Source organism: Hippichthys cyanospilos, chromosome 12 (assembly GCF_059441005.1).
Source record: "Hippichthys cyanospilos isolate Australia breed blue-spotted pipefish chromosome 12, RoL_Hcya_1.0, whole genome shotgun sequence".
In the NCBI taxonomy this organism is placed as follows: Eukaryota; Metazoa; Chordata; class Actinopteri; order Syngnathiformes; family Syngnathidae; genus Hippichthys; species Hippichthys cyanospilos.
The window spans coordinates 7,754,628-7,780,542 of record NC_142380.1 but is presented as its reverse complement, the minus strand read 5'-3'; the positions used below and the strand labels follow the sequence as shown (position 1 = coordinate 7,780,542).

The 25,915-nt window shown below is 41.8% G+C and overlaps 2 protein-coding genes across 7 annotated transcripts in view; both read right to left on the bottom strand.

Annotated features, from left to right (window-relative positions):
- The window catches only part of LOC148414687 (receptor-type tyrosine-protein phosphatase mu), a 148,960-nt gene extending 130,148 nt beyond the window's left edge, over window positions 1-18,812 (bottom strand). For 3 of the 6 annotated variants that reach the window (XM_088429133.1, XM_088429135.1, XM_088429136.1), the window contains exon 1: window positions 18,435-18,808. In XM_088429133.1, the coding sequence (XP_088285259.1) occupies window positions 18,435-18,507 (73 nt within the window). In that variant the 5' untranslated portion in view covers window positions 18,508-18,808. Of the gene's footprint in view, window positions 1-18,434 lie in introns of all 6 variants that reach the window. The other 3 variants (XM_088429130.1, XM_088429134.1, XM_088429132.1) reach the window with 2 other exon arrangements.
- A 1,862-nt stretch (window positions 18,813-20,674) lies between these two features.
- On the bottom strand, window positions 20,675-23,972 carry lrrc30a (leucine rich repeat containing 30a). Its single transcript, XM_088429137.1, has one exon. It carries the CDS (start codon window positions 23,835-23,837, stop codon window positions 22,938-22,940), a length of 900 nt encoding a protein of 299 aa, XP_088285263.1. The 5' UTR covers window positions 23,838-23,972; the 3' UTR covers window positions 20,675-22,937.
- Between the last annotated feature and the right edge of the window lie 1,943 nt (window positions 23,973-25,915).

Here is a 25,915-nt window from a genome sequence, read left to right as displayed (position 1 = left end):
GCTAAGCCTTTTAATATGAGCGTTTTTGGCAAATTTACAAAACTGTGACCTAGTAAATATGGGAATTTTCTAGGATTTTCACGCAAGTTATAAGAAAAAAAGCGTAATAAACAAGTCGTACGGGCAGCGTTATGCTCATTCCGAATGTTCTAATGCTCAAGGGCTTATTCTAGAATGGGATATTCCTACAAGAAATATTTTGCACAAAACCCTTCATAACAAAATGGGGGTAGGTAATTTAAGACAATGTAAAATAAGGCTGTGACAAATAACAACAACATAAAAAACAGTGAAGAACTCCACTAATACCAGCTGGGTCAAAAATTGCCAAATGTACTTCATGGGTCAATTTCTTTTTTTTTTCTTTTTTTTTTTGGGGGGGGGGCTTACAGCCGTTGCACAATGAGTCTGTAACTAAAAAAACAAAAAAAAGAATATTGTGACACACTCTCACTTACTGTAGATCAGTTGTGTCAAGGAAAAAAATGACTAATCCACTATTTGTGTCAGTTTGATGAAAATCTAGGTACAAAATGACCCAATGTTATCAGAGTGATGAGTCATGTAATTGGATTCAAATCTTTCAGGACCAGAGTACAAAGGAGTTCTGAAATGGAACAACTTAGACTAAAGACAGTTAGGTTAAAAATAACACAATTATAGATTTAAAAAAAACATATATATATATATATATATATATATATATATATATATATATATATATATATATATATATATATATATATATATATAAATATAATATACATATATATATATATATATATAATATACATATATATATACATATATAAATATAATATACATATATATATATATATATACATATATATATATATATATATACACATATATACATATATATACATATATATATATACACATATATATATACATATATATATATATACACACATATATATATATATATATATATACATATATATATATACATATATATATATATATATATATATATATATATATATTTGGGTTAGCCAAAATGATTGTGGTTTTGCACACGCCAACAAAACAACATAATCGGGTTGTTTTGCATAAGACAGTCAAGATAGTTGGGCCAAATTGAACCAAATTTTTGATTGGTCCTTTTCAGACCCATAATTGGGTTATTTTTGAACCAATTGTTTTTCGAGTGCAGGTACAGCACAGGAACTGTTAAAGATGCAAAAAGGCTATGGACCACTATGGAAGCAAACACATTGCAGCTCAGCCTCTGGCTTGTACCCCGCATTTTGATCACAAATACACATTTGTCATTTATTTTGCGACCTGGCCCTAGAACAGACTAATTTTAAGTGTAACATTCTTGTAAACTCTTACTTTCCGTGGATTACATGAGGGGAATAAAAAAGGATTGTTCTGAATTTATTGTGCTAATAAGCCAACAGTAGAGCTGAAAGGCAGACTTCCTGAATTTACAAGCTTTCGGTCCATCCTTCATTCCCATTTGAATTGGCTTTTTTTTCCACACTGAGCGAGAGCTTAATGATGTGACCTGAAGTGAGAGGAGGACAATGGACGTCTGCCGGCTCGTCTTATCTCTTCTTCTGCACAACTGCGCTGCCTCATTGCAGCCGCGCAAGGCGGCCTTTACGGACGACACAGCCTCAGTATTGCCTTCCAAATCAAAGCTTGACAAAAGGAAAGAAGAATAGAAGACTCCGCAGAGTTATCTGCACCAATCTCTGCTGGGTATTTTTCTCCTCTTTATCCACCTGTCAGGCGATTGTCTGGATTTTCCGCTGCCTTCCTTGCCCGTCTTTAATTCAATTAGCTTGAGATTTCTTCTTTGACCTTGACAAACCTAAAGTTTCTTCTTCGATTTCTTAGGTAAAAGAGCGGAAGCAAAACGCTTCTGTTTATTTCCTTTATCTCCGCTCACATGCTCTTCGGCATCCATTTTACCGGGCAGGGGGAGATTCGCTTTCAACCACGCGCGCCGCGAATCGGAGCGACGTGTCGAGTCGTTCCGCTGACAAGTGACGAGCGGCGATGCGTCCGGGCCGGCTGCCAGCTCGCCGGGGTAAGGAAGAGCTGGGGGCGAGGCGGAGGAGGGAGATGGCAAGGAGGGGGAAGTCTTCAAGGAGACGGAGGTTTTAGCGGTGACTGACTGCCTCCGTCAACAAAGTCTCCGACGTGTCATGTGCAAAGATGTGACAGTCGAGCGGCATTGATTTGTGGTCTGATGCATGTGACGGGGCCGCGCTCATGTGAATCATACCGCCCGTGATAGGACACGAAAATAAGAAATGCCATGTCGCAAAAACATAGTACGGCAAAGGGTTCCCGCTCGCAGCTGGTAGTATGCCCCTCAAAAAGGTAAACGACGCCAAAATAACTGTTGCTGCGACAGAGTCCCACTGATAGCGGAGCGCCGTCATTGCGTCGATGTCATGCACATCGCGAATACCCACAAAAGCCGGTTATCAATAAAAGAAACTGGAGACAAAGTAGACAACCGGAGTCAATTGTTCAATCATTAGGCTAAGCAAAGATACTTGTAGCTACTGGTGTGCATTTCAAAATTGAAGAAATGTATAAGCTGTAAGAAATAGGATGGCTAGAACACCCTTTAGAGCAGGTGCGTCCATGTCTTGTATCCTGCATGTTATCCAGGTTTCTTTCCCCGGCATTCCTAATTCAAATGATCGGGATCATTATCGGGCTTCTGCTAAGCTTGCTGATGAGCTAATCATTTGAATCAGGTGTGTTGGAGAAAGAAACATAGAAAACATGTAGGATGTTTGAAGACTTCGGCTTTGACTTGATTTATGTGATTTAAGTCACGTGACTCAACATGACTCATGTGACATTACATGGCTGGACTCGGGCCACGTGACTCGACGGGTCTTGACTCGCGAGCCGCGTGACTCAAGTAAAAAGGCTCAAGTCACATGACAACATATGACTTGATTCGTGCCAGACTAGAGCTGCCATTTTTAGGGATTACATAGGAAAAATGATAAATGATTCAACTTGGAATTAGTATTCTTCAAATATTACTGTGTTTACAGATGAAAAATGCACATCAGCAGCCATTTTTGTTTCAGTTCGTGATACATTTGGCATATATGAAATGGCAACTGACTGAGTAAAATTGAATGACTTGACTCAACCTGAGTGATGACTTGACCCGCTTGACCTTTTCAATAGTATTTAGCAACTTAAAGGGTAACTTCAGACAAGTATTATGATTCTTTCGTGTCACTTGAAACCAAAAGTAGTTCTCCACAACAGTATGCCTAATAACATTCAATTTTAATTCACTACAAAGATGCATTATGACAAAAATTACCATATGCAGCTCTTGGGATTATTTATGTATTTTTTGTTGTTGTTACTTGATCTTGGTATTTGATAGGCTATTACGGCCCAGTCCGACTCTGGCCTCAAGGTCAGACAGGTAAGTGAAACTTCACTTTGCCTCGCTAGGACAAAAGCAAAGCACACAGCGGCCATAAATAAACACTAATTGCAAGCTAATTTTCTTAGCTCTTGCCGTGCTTGATTCACCGCCTTTGGGCTTTGCGATGAATTATTCATGGCCGTGGCAAAGCCGCGTCTTGTAGACCCCTACGAGGCAGCGCTACATTCATTACGCTATCACGTTGCGCCAATCCAGCCACCGACGGCTGCTATTAGAATAATATGCATATTGGGTCCTCTCGCGTTCTTTCCCCGGAGCGTTTGGCAGGCTGCAATAGCGCTTCCGCTGGCAGCCACCGACAGGGATGCGGTGGCCCCGGTGGCTGACAAAACCCCCTTGTTTTGAGGAAGGATTAAGTTGGTGGTGGTCACGCCGGCGGGGGTTGCACGGAGAGTCGTGCGTTCCTAATTTCTGCTGGTCCCTGGAGGCAACGCGCGCACGTCTGGGTGAGAGAGTGGCTGGTTTTTGCGCGACAAACCAGAGAGTGAACGGTGTACCCCTCTGACAGCGGTAAAAATCCAATTCCAAAATCCAAAAATGGTTCCCATTTCATGGTTTTGACCTTAGGACCGGATGGAAAACAGGGAAATTAAATAAACCCGTTACGTTTGCTTGTTGAGGTTGGATCAGGGAAGCGGCAATGGTTACGCAAGGAATAGCCTTTTAAAGATAGATTTTTTCGTCAATTTTTTTTGTCTGTGTTGTTGGCCTACGTGAAAGTCGGTGACACAATATGGGGGATTGGAAATTGACTTGTGAATTTCCAGCATTTCATGGTAGTATTAGAAGTGGAACAGCCGTCACAGAAGAAAAACGTGTTCATCTTAACTGTCTTTTTCACATGACACAGCTTTGAGTTAAAGGTAGCGACATGGAATGGGAGTTTGAAGTATATCTTCAGATTTCCTAGCTTTCAAGAAAAACTCTGGCTGTGTTGCTGTGTGAAAGTCATCGTCCCATAAAAGCAGATGTTTTCTTGTGTTTTTTAGGTTTGCATTACTACGTGAAAGTCACATACCGATTGAAGTTTACCAACTTCCAAGAAAGTATTGGAAGCTGCAGCGTATGGAAATACTTGATGTTCTGTGTGAAATGTATCGAATCGGCATGGGAAAGTCGGCCCACAGATATAGAATCAAAATGAGTTGGGAAGTGGCTGTGTGAAAGTCAATGGTCCTTAAAAGGCAGAGTTGTCTTGTGTTTCTCAGGTTCGCTTTTTTGCGTGAAACGTGTACACCGGTTGAACTTGGTTGAAGTATCAGCAACTGCAGCGTATGGGAATAGTTTACCCTTTTCAAAATGCCGCTCTGTGTGAAAAGTACCGAGTCAGAATGGGAAAGATGACCTGTTTCTGAGTTACAGTAGTATCAGAGACAGGACAGCTGCTGGCTGAAAGGGAATCATTCGCATTGGTTGGCATTTTCAAGTTTTACCATGTTGCCTTTTGTTTGTGAAAGCTAGTCCAAGGGAAAGTCCAAGAAGGACGATTCAAAGACATCCAGATCCTGAGATTATAAATAAGCCACCCCACTTTTGCAATTTTTTTCCATATATATATATTACTGTTATTACTGACAGCTATGAGTTGGTCTAAATGTCACTTGCAAGTAGGGTGACGCTGTTAAATGGCAGGTGGCTCGCTGTGAGGTATCCGTCGTCCTGGGTGTTTGGTCTCCGCCGGAGACATCTCATCCCCGGAGAGCCCTAACGCCATATCCTCAGGCTGTGTCGACATTAGCGTGACGACAATTTGCCTGCCAATTCAGGTGGAAACGTGTGATGTACGATTTTTTCCGCAAAGTATTTTTTTAACACTTCTGCTAGGTTTGTTTGCAAGGACCAGCAATAAAGTCTGACTGAACCCTAACCCTACTTGTCACCTAAAGTAATCGATTACTTTAGGATTTGAGTAGTTAAGTGATAATAATTTTGTATTTGAGCATCAAAAGTAATTGATCACTCATTACTTCATTCATTCATTACTTAATTCTGCTTGATTGAAAGTCTGCACAAATATGTCTTTGGGATTGAATGATTTGTCAGAGGTGTCCAAACTGCCGCCCAGGGGCCATTTGTGGCACATAATCTACATTTTGGAGTCTGCTGCATATGCTAAAAATACAAACTTGACATAACCCTTAATAGAAAAGTACTTAAAGAGGTTTGACGGTAGATACTGTTAGAAGTGAGTGATAGAAATACTCTTAGCGTTTTTTTTTTTTTTTAAACAAAAACAACTACATTATATAGACAATGTGAAACTGCTTTGTTTAATGATTTTACTCTTTAATAAGTTCAAATAAATACAAAAATGACTTTCTATTTTTCTGTATGTGGCCCTCAGAGGAAAAACTTTGGAAACCGCTGCCTTAAGTAGTTCATAATTATCATAAAGACATGTTGTAAATCACCCAACTCGACATCTGTGCTGAACCACGATTCCACAAATTAGCTCATTTTCACCGATTTTTAAAATGACAAATGAATCAAATTCAATTGATTTATTGCGCAACCCTTATTGGAAGCCGCACTTCAAACGCAAAATGTGACATCAGTCACTCCCTATAAGTCCTCACTTAAAACTGTAATAATCGTGGCTTGGATAGATGACTACTAGATTTACTTTTCTTTTTTTTCCTCCAAGCAGTGAAAGACAGCGAAGCTTCAAGTGTAGGATTCTTGAAAGTTGAAGGAATTTCTAGAACTTTCAGTTCTTCAAGTATCAGGCAAGAATGTAATGCATGTCCTTCAGGACTCTCCTAAGGGTCATTTGTGCTGTCAATGGCACGCCATTTACCGTCAATGGTTTGGCACAGCACTTGAAACAATCAGATGGCGTCAGTCTGATTGCGGGCCATGTGCCGAGTGGAATTATCCTCAGTTCCAATTGGACTAGCTAAAGCGCGGAGGGTAACATTAGGCGACGTTAGCGTCAACGCGGGTCTGACAGAGCGGAAGCCGGCTCGACGCCGGGCGTCGAACGGACGGAAAGGTCGGGCTGATTAGCGGCCGGGACGTTGAGCGCATGGCTGCTGATTTCACGAGGTTCCCACCCTAAAGTTTTTCGATTGCGCCGAGAAAATTGCCGCAGAGGAACGAGTCACTGTCTGAAATGGCAGGAAGCAAATCGACGCATTACAAAAATTAACTTGAAACTCTCATTTTTAACGATAAGCAATGTCGCAATCACATTTTTTTTCTTTTTGCACCTTAGTCAAAAATGAGTCTCCATCAGATACCTCAGCAATTTAGTACAGAAAAAAGGTATTTTTACATCTTTGATGAGTTCAGATTTAGCTCATTTTCTAATATTTGCTTTTTAAAGTGACTAATTAATGGAATGTATTCGATATATTGCTCAGCCCTATTTCCAAGCCCTCCTTGATGTCCTACTTAACCCTCTGACATATTCCAGAATTTTGTCCATATTTGGAAAAGGCCTGATTCCCAATCAGATTTGCACCACTCGAAGCGTGTGTTCTGTTATCCGGCGTCCCATTCACCATGATCTTCCACCCTACCGACAAGCTTTTGGATGATTAGAAAAAAAGAGAGAAGAGCATTTCTGCTGTGGGGAAATTGCCTGTAATGTTGATGACACATAGAAAGCTTTTGACACATCTTGAGGAAAATTGTCGACACGCCGTAAATATGGTTAGCACTCTCGCAGAGAATAGGCAAGCGACGTGTCACTCATCACTCAACCATAAAGAGATGGGGTGGGGGGGGGGCTAAAAGGGACATTTTTAACTTGCCGCCTTCAAAGTGAAACACCTCATTATCTCCCATGCACTCAATACGCATGAATGCATGAACCCCCCAAAAATAAAATAAATAAAATAATTAAAAAGACTAATCCTAATCCATCTGTTTTGGAGTCAGGTGCCTCGGGAGCAGCTGGGCCACCTTTGAGGATTACATCCAATTAAAAATGTGCCGCTCAACCTCGACCGGCCGGGCCCGCCTCCTCGTTGGGGATGCGGCGTTTCACCTCAACGTTTCATCTCGTCGACGAGAAAATCACATATTTTCTTGTTGTCACTGCTGAATGAGTCTGTAATTACGCACTCGCACTTAATCTGCTATGGAAATGTCTTGCGCCTTCTTTCATGTGTGCATGTAGAGCAAGCAGGCACGCGCACTTGTACACACACAGACACACACATTGGTGTAATGTTGCAAAGTTGGAGCGAGTCAGTTAATGTACCCCAAACGCCAACCAGGATCTTAAAAGGCCCATATCACGATATTTTCAACTTTCCACTGTTAAAGCTATGTATATAAATGATGAAATGGTATTTTAAGCACATCGGTAATTTAATTTCTTAAGAAATATGAGGGTTTTAGGTCGTGATATTTTTAGGCAGGAAGTGAAACATCTCATTGGCTGAAGCTACGCCTCCCACCACCACACTGTTCGAAAGCCGTCCGGCCACAAAATATCCATGGAGTCATCATCTTGACCACTCAGAATTTTCCATTAATAATTGAATTGTTGAAGTTCACATGGCCTATCGTGTAAAATCTCTCCTCTCCAACCCCAGAATGGAAACGAACTAAAGATAAAAAGACGTAACGTCTTATCGGATGAAGTGGGCGTGTATTTACTCTTGCACGGGCGGTACAGGGGCGGTGTAGATGTGCAACGTGTTCGTCCTCAATGACAGAATTCATAGAAAATATCAATGAAGGAAAAGAACACGTTTTTTTTTTTCGTGGTGATTAATTATCATTGCAACTTGGTTAAAATCTTCAAAAAGTTGAATTTTGATTGACAGCTATAGACGTCTATAAATTTTAACACAGCAAACTCTCCTTTTATCATTGTAAACAGCCTCCTTGGCAGAAAGTATTTATGATTACGTATAAATGACTTTGGTTGACATTTTTAGCTAAATTCCATTTTATATACAGTATTCAAAGGTCCACTTTGGGACATTATTAAATCAAGCTTTGGGTGGACATCATTAAGTACAAACAGCTGCTGTTCGACACCTGGCGGAATGTTCTGATGGTTGCCATGGAGTTGCTAACGCTCAAGGCTGCCTTGGCATCTCTCATACATCAAAACGCGGGAGATTCTTCCTTTTTTTTCCTTTCCTTGTCCCTTCCCGTAATTATTGACCCAAAAGACACCAGAGCGCTGACACATTGTTTGCACCTCAGCATGTACGAGCCACGGTGGTTAGTGACTACATGTCGGCTTATTATCTGGGATGTGACAGGAGGAGGCTTGGAGACCTCGGTGAAACGGCGGGCCTGGCTAATTGGTGCCACCGCGCCAGCCCGGCACTCTGGACCTCGGACAAGTAAATCAAACTCAGTCAAGTTATTTTGTAGAAGACAAGAACTGAGGCAGGTGGATCACAATCCCACAAATGCAAAAACTCCTCACCGGTCATCCAAAGGTTGAGTTGTTCCAGAACATTTTTTTTTACCCTTCTTCTGATAACTTATGAACGTTCTAGCTGGACCAGTTTATTCCAACTGCTGCTGATTTGGGGCACCAACAAATAACTTGATGACATTGACATAAGGCACATGGTTTTCCAGTGATAACTGGTGGCTCGGGTTATAGCTACATTGAGCATAAATGAACCGCAAACAAACAGTGCTCCATATAGGCTGGCGTAATAGACGTGACTAACTCTGCACATTTTGATCCCGACAGATTGATACAGTTGCCGATCCTACTGATCACTTTTGGTAAAAAGGTTGTCCCCCTATAATGACGTGCAAATGTGCTAATTAGTTCTCCTGTCTTTATAATTGGTTTCACCAAGCAAAGAAATATACTTTTTGATATTTATCCAAATATTCAAGATTAGATTGGAATTTTCTGTCCAAATACCTATAATACTCATTGGCTGCAGCGCCAATTATCACTAATCAGCTAAAGAAAAAGTTAATCAACTTGTCGCTAAGGTATATGCATAAATTGTAAAATAAACCAATCAATCATTTTCAAAAACACATTTGGGGTACAATTCCAGTTCTCGTCCATAGCTTTTGTCTGAATATACTCGACTGCCTACCTCCAGCTGGAATCCTATTATAACTAATTCCACATTAAGATCTACTCGGAATGGCAAGAGGGAAATCCGTGGTTAGCCTGGGGACTCGCTCAAAGACTTAGACGAGGAGAGCAAAAGATATATTTACATTTGAGTCAAGCCGAGGCTCCGGCGGCGGGTTAAATAGAGGGAAAAAAATATTCATAAGGGACTTCAAAACACTTTAGCTTTTGGAGAGCACCGAGCAAAATATGATGGTGCTCTCAAAAGACCGCTTTCACGGGTTTTCTTTCACTTATGATATGTGATGCTGGAGCGCAGCAAAGCACACGACGCCTGCGGGCTATGTGCATTAACCTAATACATATTAAGTACGAAATGTACAAAAGATTAAGTCTAAATGTAAACTAAAGTCAAAACAGCCAAAACGTAAAAGCATAAACGTGAAGTAAAAACGCTATTATGGAGGAGAAACACGGAATAGAAATCAAACATTAGAAAGAGTAAAACAATTCAAGTCAAAAATATAAATTGATGTAAAGAGTAAATATTAAAAAAAAAAAAATACAAGAATATGGGACTAGCCAATAAAAACAATTGAGTGTAATACAAAGTTCAAACAAAGCTTGCTAAAGAAAAAGGGGTTAATTAAAGACAAAAGATATTAAGTGTACTGTAAATGTACATCAAAACTATATGAGTGCAATGTAGAAGTTGTTATGTATTAACATAAACCATAAAAAGTCAAAGAAATTCATAAAATCAAAACATTTACGCCAGAAACTATAACATGACTATACACATAATTAAAAACGTAAAATATCAAAAGCAAAAAAGAAAAAAAAAACAAAACTATAGAACAAACATAAGAAAATACATTTCAGGGTTTAAACGTCACTTGAAAAAAAACAATTCTTGGAATTGAATGACTGGACTTAAAAAAAAAAAAAACGTAAAACTATGTCTTCGGGATTTAATGGAGTTAAAACGATACTCAATATCGGTGTGGGTAAAGTTGAGTGCTCGCACTCGGATCAGAAGAAAAGCCATATCAAACATCCCTATGTAGCGCATTATGCAAAAAGAAATTACAAGTTAAATTGATTAAGTGAAAATATAAAGAAGCAGCCCAGTAAAAAGATCAAGCAAAGCTTTCATAGTATCGAGCCTCTGAGCGTTTGTTTACGCAGATGCATCGAAAAACACGTGTTTTCAACTTTTCCCTTTTCCCTCCCCGCTGACGCCTCACGTCACATGACTACAGCGGCCCTGTAATTTGGCGCCGTGATTACAGGGTGTGAGTGCAGCGTCGGGCCAAGCGTCCCTCATCCTTGCTTTTGGTTATTGTTTGGCCGCGCAGCTGCCGCGAGCCATGCGAGGGAAGGGTGAGATTGGGCTGACAAAAATCAAGTGTTGACCGCCGATGTTAATCAAAGCCTTGAGGGATTAAAATAACTACTGGTACATGCATGTCGGGCCAGCGGGATAACTTGTAATGGAGAACATTGCCTGCTCTAGCCGGAACCAGATCATGCCAAATAAAGTGTTTGACAAGATTTAAGCCTCCTGTTATGTTTGTGGACCAAAAGGCCCTATGTATTACTTCGGTAGCACAGAACGATAGCGGCCCAAGTATTGAGCCTTGAGGAACTCCATATTAGAATACAAAAACACAAGTAGCTTTCAGAAATCCACCACTTTATCTAAGTACAACTTTTTGCGTCACACAAGTTTCTTGGTGGCTTTAGAAAGAGGATTAAATGATCATTTTCCCAGTTATATCTGTTGTATCCTTTGTTAAACGAACGGCTCTTCTATAAATTTTTTCTCTTCGCTTTTGAGGCAAAATATGATGATATGGCGACATAAAGCTCATGATGTTATGAAAGCAGAGCCTTTGTATCTGGGAAGTGAAAAATCAGCATCATTGTAATCGGGTTATTCACCTATAAGCTTCAAACTCATTGCAATTAGATGTATCATTTGTATATTTTCCAAGGCTGTCTGGGCTTTTTATTCAAGCAAAAGAGCAGAGGAGACAATAATTAAAGAGTGACTGGAATGAAACAAGTTTTTATATGCGCTGTTGACAGGACACAAATGGTGAGTTGGATGTCAAGCAGGCAAAATTAGCTACATTTAATGTTGGCATGTTGATCTGGTATACCATGAGCGATAACATCCTGACACGACACTGATAGCGCCGACTTTTGTTTGTTTGTTTTTTTAAATGATAGTCACAATGCAAAGTGTGTTCGGAAAAGGCCTTCCAACCCTAGTATAATGCAAAAAGAAATTTTTAAATTGAATGAAGCATTCTAAAGAAACTGAGCTGTGAAAAGCAAATTTTACGTCGAGAATCGGCAGGTGATTGGCATTCAGATTCGCATGCCAAAATAAGCGATTGGGACATTCTTTTTTGGGGTGAACTTATTTGTTATGGGGCATTTTAGAAGTATTTTAAATGCTCATTCCATGTTTGATATGAAAATTCCACAAATATGGAGCCCACTCATAATCTGAAAAACTCAGTCGACTTTTCTTCACCGGTTCATTTCAGGCAGAACTTGCCGGAGAGGGCAAGTGCCATACTGTCATTTTGTGCCCGGAGGGAGGCTGAGGTCGGGCGGCTGCCTACTGTCTACAAAAATAGGCGGGCCACAGAGTAGGAGCGACGGGAGTGTAATCACTCCTGTTGGTCGATAAAATAATCTCATAAAAATGTATGATTTTTTTTTTCTTTTTTAAACTGAGAGACCCCAACGAGGTGCCATTCATCCTGAGGGATGGCTTCATTATTGAACAGTTAAATGGTCAATAGGTGGAGCGCCGGGCGGCCTTTTTAGCACAAGGGCAAACTGCTAGCGAGGAGGCAAGACCCTAATGCATTAATGAGCGCACGTGATGTGCGCTAATGTGACGGCAACAGATTCACGCTGACAGTAATGGAAGATTTTGCCCCTGGTTACACTCATAACTGCACCCCCCCTACACACACACAGACACACAAAACCAAGCCGGCGGATGGAGGGGGCGGAGTTCACCTTGCCTGCCGCCGGAGCCTTGACACATGCTTAATAAATAACAGGAGACAAGGTGGAACAAGCAGTAGCGGCGCACCCCTGCCCGCCCTACATACACCCCCCCAAGTGCCACTACTTGCACTGCCACTAGTTAACAGCAGCACTGGCAGCTTTTTGGCAAGTCTCCTTGCAGCAAAGCCGTTCCTCAAGCTTTTTAGTCACGCAGTCCCGCTAACATACTGGAAAATGATAGCGCAGCCCTATCCAATACACATAGCTTCATTAGAAAAGTCCGTTTTAACAAACTTATCTGAAGTCATGCGCTACTTATTTTCCATAACAACTTCACAATAAAGATGGCACCCCTTCTCATCTTCTATTTAAAAATGCAGAATGATCACTCATAAAAAAGTGTAATCGTATAGCATATCGCACCCCCTCGCGAACACACTAGCACATCCATAAAAATGTACCACCACGTTGTAACTTAAATATGTAGAAATAGCGCACACCCTATCAAATACAAGTCATTAGATGGAAAAAAAAATTCACTTAAAAGGCAGAATGCCAAATAGATTCAACATCAGGCAACATTATCTCATTGTCACACCCTGTTGCTAATAGGCAAGCACTCCCATAAAAAAATTACCACCACATCGTACTGTAATTCAGCTTTGATAGCGCACCCCCATATGAAACCCTTTCTGAAAAAAAGTTAATGTAAAAAGGGAGAATGTCTAATCATGACAAACAGATCGAACTTCATGCAACACATTTGATTGTCGCGCCCTTTGCTAACGCACAAGCACTCCCATAAAAATTTACCGCCGCATTCAAAGTCGTATATGTAGGGATCGCGCAACCCCTATTAAGTAAAAGCCATTTGGGGGAGGGAAAAAAAAAATCAATTTAAAAAGGCAGAATGACAGATTAAACATTATACGACATTATTTAATTGCCGCGCCCTCTTGCTAACACACAAGCACTCCCATAAAATTTTACCACCATGTCCATGTTCAAATGCTGTTTACTAAAGAGCGATAAACGGTAGTGTTTTTTTTCTGGTGAAAAACTTTATCATTTCACTGAAGACAATATTCTTTCAATATGCTCGAAAACAACTGGCGATATGAGGAAATGTGAGGTAACACCCCTTTCAACACAGTAAAGTTGCGCACCCCCTTGAATATTCCCATTTATAGGGCTACCTCCTCTTCCTGGTCATGATCATTAATAACGAAGAGCCTTGGAGCATTCATTAATAGACTTGTAGTCAACACCAAGCCACCTACGATGCGCACAGGCGCCATTTGCTGAATACAAACTTGTTTTCCCCCACCGCCGCATTTTCTTTTCCTCCTTACACATGTTGACTCCATCGTACAATTGTTGAAGCGTGCCTAGCAGACACACAAACAGTCCCCACGCCACTCGCTTCATTAGACGGCCCCTATGTCGGCCCGTGCGCAATTCATTAGTGTGCACCCCTCCACTCACTCACACACACAAACACACACTCCGTAATTAGAGCGCCTGTGTTTGTCCGGCATCCTTCACTCAGCCGCATCATCTCAAGGCCAATTATCATTCCGCGGCAACAGCTCCCTCAGAGCGCCACCGCCGCCGCCGCCTCGAGAGTCGACTTCAAAACTATTAGGGCCTCTCAAGAATGTAAATAAAATGGCTGGCAAATCAGCGGCTAATGATCGAATGTGGAGTGGCACCCGCGGGACCCCTGAGATAAGGACTGATGAGTTTGTGCCACGCTTGCTTGGAAGAGCTCAGGATGGGCCGCGCTTATTTTACACCAGTGTGGCTATTTTTGGAAGGTTTTTTTTGGGGAGGAGGACTTTATAATTTTTTGGGCTTGTTATTTCTCCTCTTCAGTGCAATACGGCAGAATCTCTAAAGTGGTAGTGACATGACATCTTTAAATGTCATCCCCATGAGGGAACTGCAGCCAAGATACAAACGAGGACTGAGGAGATTGCGAAATAAATAACACTTGGCAATTACTTTACCGCTTGTACAGGTGCACCAGTTTGCTGACTAAACGGGCTGCTGTCATGATCGAAATAGGAAGCAATCATGAAGCGAGCAAAGCTCTGGATTTTCCAAAAGACTGCATTATCTCACAACTTGGCAGGCAAAAGCAGAGTATGTTTAAGTTCAGGTGCAGACGTTTTCTGCCTGGATGGGCTGCGTGAAAAAAAGAATACAGTAAAGAAACAGATACTGTTGCCGGAGTATGTTTTCAAAGATTTAAATAACCTCAAACCAAAGGAAAAAAAAAATCACAAAATCGTTTCCTAACGACCCGGCACCAGACCTCCTATTTAGTATTTTCAGGCTGCAAGCCATTAAGGCGCCAAAACTAGGTGATCTTATTCACTATGCTCTTTACCACCAGGTTGTGAAATGTATCATTTCCCGATAAACCTGCGCCAAACTTGGCTTCCTTCCTGCTTGGATCACTACGCCGCAGCCCGATCATGCGACAAACTGGCTGTGCCTGTACAAATTGCACGCTCTACTTTCTGCTGTCATATCACAAATTCTTTTTTTTCCATTTCCAAAAGTTCACCAGACAAAACTTTGCTCACATCTTCCTGTTGCGATCTCAACGGCTGCCCGTTTAAGCGGAATACTGGCTTGAGTCGTACGCGTTCTGCTGTCTACCGCAAGGCTGCAATTTGTGTTTTCTGAAATGGCCGCACATCAGATTTTTCTCAGATCTTGTTTACTTCCTGTTTCGATCTCTACAGCAGACCAATCAGGCGCCAAACTAGGTGGGCATTAAATCATAGCTGCTATTTGCTCCCAAAGTCAAAACACCACTCATTTTAATTCAAGGTCTGGATTTGCCAACGTCGTATGTAACTCAGCGGTTGTCTCATCTGGCATTTCGAAAACTTCCAAACTAATCTGCCTCAAAACCAGTTTTTATAGCCTGACCTTCAAGTCAGCAACTTAAATTGGGAACGGTGAGTGTGATCCCCCGCCCCAAGATTACAGCCCTGTTTGTCATTCAAGATGAAAGCGTCGCACACTTGATAATATGCAAATGCTACTTATTTACATCCTGAGTGTTTTTGTTGGGCTTCTCCATGTGGTTGCGCAAAAAAAAAAAAAAAAAAGTATAATGCTCCGCCGCCAGTCGTCACTTCAAAAGACGCGTTTAAATAGCAGCACTTAGTATTTGAGAAGTTCTTCAAATTTCTCCTCAGGAAGTGAAATCAACCAGTTACAATCGTTCTCATTTTTCCCTAGGAGGTGGGGAGTCACACCACCAATGCAGTGTTGGGCAAAATAAATAAATAATGTGGTTTCCGCCTTCATTAACATCATAATAAAAGTGTCTGAGAAGCAAAGTTACAGAAGAATGTAGACACCTCACTGGCTGCTTTGTACTATCATAAATCCTCCAACATGGTTGTGAAGGGGGGGAAAAAAAAATCATGCATATTTAAATTAATTCTGCGCCGGCTCCCACAAAAGGAAGCTGCCATCCGTCAGGACACCTTGCAGAAAAACTCTATTAAATCCGAGTCAGCTGGGAACACGGAAAAAAATGAGTGAAGAACTAAACGATTGCTTCCAATTAAGTTGTTTATCTCGCCCAGGAACGTCTGTGCCGCCTCTCTTTGGTCCGAGCGCGCACGCCAATCAGGCCCGACTGACTGAGTCACTCAGGAATGACGAGCCGTGATCGGCACATGCTTCATTTCGGAAATAAGGACGGGTAACGGCAAAACACGAATCACACTGGTCCCGGGAGATATTATATATAGTATGTAAGTTAAATCTCAGCTGCCGAAACGGGTTCTGGGTACAGATGGGAAAATGAAGCAAGCAGAGGGAGACACAAACTTAATGCATGAATGTCACTCTACTGAGCAACAGGAAGCAGAGGAAACAATCATTGAAGGTCCAAACAAGTTTGCTCTATTTAAAAAGCAACGAAGCGGAATTTGGTGAAGGACTACTTAAAACAAATTTAAATATCACTTAATCAATACTTGGCAGCAGAAAGCAAAGTGTGCAATTACTACCTGATTGAACAGGTTGCTAGACAAACCAATCGAAACAGGAAGTAACGGAAGACAAATTTGCTGCAAGACTATTTAGGGGGCGGGAGTTGAGGGAACTTTCACGATGTATGTTAGAACCAAGTAGAATGTGCAAATGGTATTTTGGGGGATAATTTAAAAATTGAGTACATAACATTTGGTGCTGGCCTCATTAATACGAATAATATGTTCCGCTACTTGGCAGTACAAAGAATATGCACTTACTAAAAGGCCTGCCTAAAAGGGCTGCTGTACACATACATAATGTAATTGTACAGTATAAGTCCAACAGATTTTTTTGCCTAAATGGACAGTGGTACAAACAGGAAGTTAACAGGTGAGGAGCTAAATTAGGTGCTGATACTTGCCCATTGCAGAGGCGATATTGGACACTCAACTATATGTATCATAACATGGTGTCAGAGGATTCAATTACTACAGGCCTGACTAAAAGGGATGCAGGCAAGATGATAACAGGAACCAAGTAGCAAAGTTTATATGGGATTATTTCTTTTTTTTATTTTACAAAAATGGATGTCACTACTTTGGGTGACAAATCAAAGTGGTTAGTGTAAGCAGTCTGCTGCCTAAACGGGCTGCAGTCCTGACCCAAAAGGCTTTGATTCCCTCTAAAACTCCCATTCCTAGTTGAGACATCAGAGGAAAAACCTTTCAAGGGGAAAAATGGTCACTGTCGTGGTATGGCAGAGAAAAGCTAGTCCGACAACAAGTGATTTATTGTTGTCTCTGAGCATTAGAAGACAAACATGGAGGAGGGGATGCGAGGAGCCACAAAAAAAGGTAGCAAAAGGTGAAATTTAAAGATGACTTCCGGGGGCTCAAACTGGGATTGGGGGGGGGGCAATTGAACCAACACTGTGCGTGATCTGATTAGCACATGAGCTGTTAGCACATCCCCTACATAGCAAACACTCTCGCCTGCCGGTGTGGATAATCCGTCACCTCGCTGGGGAAAGAGTGAAACATCGATTTCTTCCTGGTTTACATATTTACACACACACTCGCACGCACAAACACACACTTGTGTGCAATTAGGAGGGCGTTTATCGACAGTTTCAGCACCACCGGGAGCATCCCCCTTAGCCAATAAATCTCTTCGTTTAAGTGGGCGAGGATGATGAGGCACATTTGTGTTGCGTGAACGAATAAACAGTACATTTCAATAAAGAATATTACATGATTTAACAAGACTTTGTTCAAAGTTTCCTTCCTTTCTGCATCTTCTCCATCCATTGATGCTGTACGCATGTGCAATACTGCCCCCAAAAGCACAACTGAGGTAGAGCTTACTGTAGTCAGCCAGCCAACTTTTAAATCAGAGCTTTAAAAAAAAAGATATTTGGGAGCCGGATCGATTAGATCGGTCATCCATTAGTGCTCATCAGCGGCAGAGCGGATTCATGTGCGCTTCTGGTGTCAATATGAGTACTTTAGGGACCCTCGGGCATTACATTACTGGACATATGCAAACCCTCCTCCCGTCAAAAATCAATTCAACATGTAATTTATTTTTCTGATGGTCTGGCATAATGAACACATGAAGCATAAAAACAGCCCGAGAAACGTTTGTCATAGCGATCACTTTAAAAAAAAAAATCCGAATGTTTAGTTCGACTTGACCGTTTACGTTCCATATTGACAGGTGACACTCAGGACGCAGAATCCCTTTGAGGTTAATCACATTAGACAGGTCAACTTAGAAAGATAAAGTTAGACGCAAACAAAGACATGACGTATCCGCGTTGAGGTGGTCGCACCTGTTCGGAATCATTCCGGTGACAAATCAGGTCGAAAAAATGTTTTGTTTGTTGTTGTCGGTGGTGACGGTGTGTTCACGTACCTTTAAAAACTTCTCCCCGGGCGGATAGCAGCAGCGTGAGGGTGGCGAACCACCAACCGACAACTTTATCCATGTCGACGGCGCCGAGGCGACCGCAGGCTTGGCAGAACAAAACTCTTCGGCGCTTGTCTTGCAACTTGAACGGCTCGCTTCCTTAAAAAAAATAAGGGTGCAAAAAAAAAATCTCCACGGGCGTTCCTCTTGTCTTTGTAGAATTTGTTTTTAGGAGCTGTCGTTGACCCGGTGCTGCTGTTACCGCTTGTCCTTCTTGTTCTCCTCCTGGTTCGGCGTCCACACTCGTTGGAGGACCGGGAGCGACTTGCGCGTGGATGGAGTGAGTGGTGCCGAGGCGGCTGTGTGTGGGCCGTGTGGCCGGGAGAGGGCGTGTGTGAGCCGGGTAGACCGCGCCCCCACCATCGGCAAGCACCCCACCCTCTCTGCTACATCTTGTCGTCCAGGTAAATAAAGGTGGCTGCTTTGAACATTTCGGAACAGAAATGGTCACCAAAGTTTTTTTTTTTTTTTTTTTTTTGCTACCAAGTGTCTTCGTAAGGGTGGCTTGCTTCAGGTTCGATCAAATCTACGTTCTAAAATGGCGTCGACACATGACTCCGCACCTGTAGGTCATCAGGCCAGAGAACTCGGTTAGTTTTTTTTTGCGTGGCCGATGAATACATTATTTTTTTCTTATGAAGTCAACTAAAGCTCATTTAAAATTTAAAGTAAAGAAAAAAACGCAGATGTGACGTTACAAGTGCAGCAAACTTTCCGACATCAATTAAAAAAACATTGTTTACTCAATTAAAATGAGGCAACAGATTACAAGCACTTTTATTAATTAAATTGTACTGCTTTGTATTGAGTAAATATTAAGAGGGATCATTTTACAATCCATTTAGTATAGGAAGCTTTGACTGGAGAGCAAAAGGGATTCATTAACTTTTAATTATTTTTTTTTATGTGTACTGAACTTAATTTTCATCAGTACTATTTTTGCATACAGAATAATTGTATTTTTATAGACTCCGTATTTATGTTTAGGTCTTAATTCCTTTTTGTTTTCTCTTCAAAGCTACTCATATAAAATGGATAATTAATAAAGGTCTCAATAAATTGGTATTTAATTAATAATATTGATGTAATCTGTCATCTCATTTTAATTGAGTAAAGCTGATGGGAGTTTTTTCCATGGTACATTCAAAAGTTTGTAAAAACTCTCTGTGTTTTTGTTTTTCATGATGTAAATTTCCTGAATTATAACATTAACATTATGAATACTAAGTAAATTATTTAGCAAACAAAAAATGCTAATCTAAACGAAAGCACATGAAAAACTGTTCAATGCTTTAGTGCTTTTTAAGCAACCCACTGTGCTCAAATGTGAAACTTACAATTGTTTTAGGAACCATGAATGAATTTGCCAAAACATTTACGTCTACTTCTTTGCCTTTCAGTGATTCCTCTGGTTCCTGTGGTCCACCGATTGATGACACTCAAAACCGAGTGTCCACTTACCACTGAGAACCTTTTGAGGTTTAAAACAATAACAGCTGACAAACAAATGTCCGCATTGTTAGAGAGGAAGCCATGTGACACTAGGCAGACATAATTTGTAGTTGTTTTGGCCGCCGCCTCGTGCATCGTCATGCCTACAGCCCTTAAGTCAGCAGGAATGTCCAAAAAATACCAGCAGGCGCACAAACGTCTACTTCATGCGTTGCACTATGCTGTGCAGCTCAACCGCCGATATTGACATTGTACAAATCCATACTCCGTCTGCATCATATTTCCTCCCACCAACAGCGAGGCAAATCCGTTAAACAGACATGATGAGCTAAATGAGAGGTAATAGTGTCAACCTTGAGCTGTTTGTCAATAGGAGTCACGTGCGGAGGCTTCTTACGGAGCAATGGCACACTTTGACACGGAGCAACAGGGGGACTTGCTTTTTAATTATCTTCCTTGATTGTCAAAGGCTCCGTGTGGCACTGATGAGGTGTCAAAAATATCCGAGAAAGTCACTATGATGACACAACTTTAAATTGGGGCAAGGAACCTGCAGCGTCTGCATGAAAGGTAACAGAATGTAGCATTATGCTACCAGACAACTGGGGCATTCAGATATCAAAACAAAATATTAAATTCAAATGACATCAATTGTCTAAAAATAGTCTAAAAAAATTTTACTACATAAAGCTTCCTAACACACTTGGATTGATAGCTTCAATTAATCACCTTGCTTTACATTGAATGAAAAAAGTTAAAACGTTTTTTAATTGTTATGCAAAGATAAATGCCCCCTCCTCCACGCACGTAAAAAGACAAAGAACACAACTACTAGTGCGTAATTACCAGTAAGATCCAGCAGAGGTCATTTTTTTACCAATGCCTTTGTGTTGATGTCAGACAGTAAAGATCAGAAGATATTGGAAAGTTTACACTTGATCACTGCCAAAACAATTACAGAATATAGTGTGGAGGATATATTTGCAGAAATACAGTACATGAGGCAAAAATGTACATTTCTGATTGTCATCAAGCGACACAAACATTGTTGCAAAAATTTGCTGAAGGTGACATGAAATAAAACATTTCAATTGCTTTAAAATGGTATATCATTTTCCGCTTGGAGGGTATGAGTACAAGAGAGAAATTAATAAAGTTTGTTCAGGTTTTGGGAAATCTAATTTATTATTATTTAATGCTGTGACAGTTTTCTTTCAAAATTAAGAGCAAATTACATGGAACATGAAGCAAATGATTGCTTAAAATGTGCTGTGGTGTATCCATGCAAAACATTTGCCTTTATTTTGTTTAGTTTTATAAAGATGTACTTGACATTAGGGATGCAATTTAATGGCAGACAAGCCGGATATAAAACAGATGATGCTACACGATCTGTCTTGTGGAATTGATGAATAAAATCCAAACCTTGGCAAGTAACAACACCACAAGTGCTTAGCACACAAAATTTGATGACGCATCAAACTTCATGAACAAAAAATCCCATCCCTACTGTCTTTGCATTCATTTGGTATGGAGTCAATATTAAACCTTACGTACACTATGCCATGACAAAACAATTTTTTTAGCATTTGAACACATTTAATTAACTTCCCAGTACGACCGTATCACTGACATTTCCATTTCCAGATTAAAGCAGTTATTTCAGAATCCTATCATTTCTTTCACGTTGTATGTACTGTACTTCTTCTCTGTTGCATAATTTTTCCCCATCTGCTTTACTGTTCTTTCCACTGACTGATCCCTATGACCTGAATGCAATAAACCATGTGTGTGTTATCCACCTCGCCACCGAGCGCTCGCCACTAATCAGCATCCAAATGTGGACCTGTGAATTTTTGCCGCCTCCTTTTAACCCTTAACTACGGCTTACGCTCACACGCGTGCTCTGCATAGCACGCGGGGTGGCGGTTTGTAGATGTTTATTTACAGCCAACGGCACTTTAAATCTATTTGCGTGGCGCGAGATGCCCTGTGATGTAACAGTGATGATGATGTGTATTTTAATATCGAATAGTTTATTGTTAGGACATTCTCTGATCATTATGAAAGTAATGAGGGCTGACCATTTGTAGCGTTCTGATCTGATCTGCACAGAAGTGCTGGGATTTCACAGGCAAGTGAAAGAAATAGTACAGACAAAAGAGAGTTGACCAGGTGTACCCAAACCTAATAACTTAATGAATTAATAGCTCATTTTTGCCGTGATATCACTAAAAAAAGAGTGAAATGACCAGGCAGGATAGACAAAATTACCAGGCAGTAATTAACAGGGATGGGATGATATCTGTTTTTTGTTTTTGTTTTTGGTTTTTAGCCCATTGGGCCAGGAGTGCAATGAAATATATTGGAAGAATGCCCCCCACTCTGTCAATCTACTCAGTTATAGTAAACCTGCCAAACATTGTGAGAAGACAGTACCATAACAAGTAATGTATGACGTGAACGACAAAGGTGAACTTGGTAATGTTTTCCTCCCAAGAATAGAGCAGCTTCCGATGTAAACAACACCAAGTTGCTGTTGTTGTTTTTCTGTCCGATTCCTGTTATTATTTTCAGATGACTTTTTTCCCCATGTAGTGCAAAGTCATGCGGTCCACCAACACTCGCGCTGCGGTCGGCCGCGATTGACGCATTGAGCGCCCCTCGAGTAGAAAATCCTTTGCCGGTTGGAATGGACCGCCTGTCTATTTATTTCTTTAGAGAATAAATTTCTGGTGGACCCTGGGTTGACTCACAAGCAACAAAATGAAACAATTAATTTCAATATATACAATTACACATGTGAATATTTTGGGGAGAAAGAGCTTTCTCTGACATCAGCAGTCTCATGTAAGAGTAATTTTTGTTTCAAACCAAGATGCTTTGAAGCACGGTTGGAATAGACCCACTTCACAGAGAAAAAAACCATGACATTGGAATCTGCGGTGGGGCGGGTATGTGCCTCCACGTATCCGGCATTGACCGGTCGACGGTGCCTCACGTTGGTTTGAGGTAGTTATACAAGGAGCTCAGTCCTCCTTGCAAAACCTCCTGAATGGGCTTGAGCAAGGGGTTGTGTACAATATGGAGCCCCTTGTCCAGAGGATGGCAGGCAAGCCTCCTGAGCCTGATCAGCAGGTACATCTCCACCGGTACACTCTGCAGTTCATTGAAGTCCACATTGAGGAGTTCTAAAGATTCCAGGAAGCACAGGGTCTTGGGCAGGGTGTGGATGCTGTTCCCCTCCACGATGAGGATCTTGAGGTTAACCAAGTCCTGGATCTGGTCAGCAATGGTCTCCAGGCGGTTGCAGGCCAAGTGGAGGAAGACCAGACCCTTCATGCTGTAGACGCAGGTGGGGATGTGGGCGATGCGGTTGTGACTTAAGTTAAGCTTGGTCAGGCTGCGCATGGCCGCCAAACTGCCGGGAAGGCCGCTAATCTGGTTGTTGGCCAGGCTGAGAACTTCCAGGCAGGTGCAGGAACCCAGCTCCTCGGGCACCTCGCTCAGGCGATTGCGGCAGGCGAAGAGCACCCGTAACTTCTTCAGGAGGCCGATCTCAGGCGGAAGGCTGGTCAGGTTGTTGCCCCACAGGTTGAGCACAACCAGGTTGTCCAGCGCGCTAAGGGCCGGCGGCAGCGAGCACAGGCAGTTCATGGACAGGTTGAGCTTCTGCAGCTCACGTAGCTCCCACAACTCGGCCGGGGCGTCGTCCAGCCCGCGCATGGCCAAGCTCAGGGTGCTGTAGCCGAAGTGTACCGTGGCATGTCTGCGGATCCTCTCGGCAGCTGAGGAGAGGCCGCTCTGGACGCTGCCGGTGCTCCGTCGGCCTCCTTGGCTTACGCTCACTTCGTTTAGCTCCTTGCTGGAGAAGCCTTGAGACTGTTTCCCGCCCATAGCCGAAAGACGGCCGCATTTGATGCCCTAACGCCGACTCGCTGCTCTCTGGGCCACATCAACGGTATCACTGAATCCTTCCTGAGCTAACACGGATCCACGGGGGGCTTGCGCGTGCTCCGCTCGTCACAGACAAAGTGCCTGTCTTACAGGGTTTCATTCCCCAGCTGGCCCTGTCACTTGTCAGGTCCACAGATAGAAGCGCGCTCCCCACCCACTCTACAAGCAGGGGCTTCTGTGTCAATGCCATGACCTCATACTCAGACGCAGGGGGCGCATACGCTACATGTCAGTTTACGTACTGGTGTTGAACTGTTCACCCCGTCCCCTAAAAAAAGACCTTTTGATTTAAGGCGCGACCTGTGACCGGACGTAATCTCCTTTGTCCGAACCTCTCAAGCAGGACGGATGTTCTGTTGTCGCGACTTAAACCTGACACCAAGGAGGCAGCAAGCGAAAGTCTCTGCGGCATTAACGGAGCCTCCCGTGCAGACGTGCATGCCGTTTTTAAGCTCAAGTGCAAAAGGACACGGAACATTCCAGTAAGCTTCCAGGAAACGTTGACCGCAGGACTCCGCGTCTTGCACCTGGTCCCTAAGGGGAAACTCTCATTCTCACTGTTTTCACACGTCTGAGGAAAATAAGTTTGTCAAAAGACAGTTTCACCTAGTTTCAAGCTGATAATTTTAGACTTTAGTTTTAGGCACAAATTGAGGTCTTTCAGTTCCTCTTGACTGACTGTCGGACAGTTTTCCGCTGATGTAACGGAAGGGATAAGCACATTATGTACGAACGCTAGTAGCAATGAACCCATCAGAGATCATTAAGCATTATGAGCAGTACATATAATGGGAGATAAACCAGTCAATGAATGTTACGCATTCCGTACAGTGTCTCGTTTTGAAAAATGTTCATTTTCGCGAGAAAAAAAAAACCTTAACAGCTATTCAATACTGCAGATTTCCCAGACGGGAATATAAAGATATAGTGATATGCGTTGCTTGAAATAAAATGCTTCCCTGCAGCAAAATCAATGCTTTTATGCAACATTTCATTTGTGGATCCCACAATGAATAGCAAGAACTTTGCATTTTGGGGGTCAGGCTAAGCCACTCAATGAAGTAAGTAGTCACAGGCTTGCAAATATCATAAATTGTCCCCAAGTACCCCGCAGTTGTTTTGGGGCCCGACACAAAAATTTCTATTGTAGCCTGTTTGCGAGTTGCCATTGAAAGGATTAATGGAAAAATCAGGGGAAATGCACAATAAAACATCATGTTTTCAACATGTCCATAATTCACAATATTTCAAATTTTTAATGGCAGTAAATGAGCCCGACATGGGCTAAATTTGACATCTGCAGGGTGTACCACTCGAACACTCAAAGTAAAAAAGAGCAAATTCTAATCTCGAATATTATTTTCACAACTACTATATGTCTAAAGTTTTGAGACTCCAAACATTTCCAGAGGTAAAACGAGCACTGTGTAATGTTTTGAAATTTGGATGCAGTTTTTGCCCCTCCTTGGCTTGGGTCTTTGGGACTTATAGCAAGATCCCCCTAAATGAGGTGACTCAGACTTGGTGCAAAAGCAATAATAAAATCTGATCGGAATATTCCTAATAGGTGTGATAATGTCTTTTCCCGAAAAGGTATCCAACCATCATTAATAATTTATGTTCTTTGGCATGAGTTGATTGCAAGAAGATTATTCTTGCATCAGAAAAATAAATCACCCGTCACATTATAGAACTTTTAAGTTTGCTCGACATTTCTTGATCCAATTTCCTGGCCAGCGCTTCAGAAACGGGTGCCGCATTTAACATTGGCCTTAGTCATCGTTTCTGCCAGTACGCTGTAATCAAAAGAACTGGGGTGACAGTTAGCAGCCGCCTCAAACTCAAGGCTACATCAGCACTTGTGAGTGACATCTGGAATATTGACTTTGCTGAATGGGACATTGGAGACGGTTGCAGTAGCAGCTTGTCGTAGCTGGGCATTTTTAAAATAAATGATCAGTCTTTTTATAATGCTATGTCGACGAGTAGAAACTGTGAGCTGATGCCTTTCAAATTTG

Excerpts from the sequence above, each read along its gene's own strand:
- lrrc30a (XM_088429137.1), bottom strand. The coding sequence starts at position 23,837 with ATGGGCGGGAAACAGTCTCAAGGCTTCTCCAGCAAGGAGCTAAACGAA.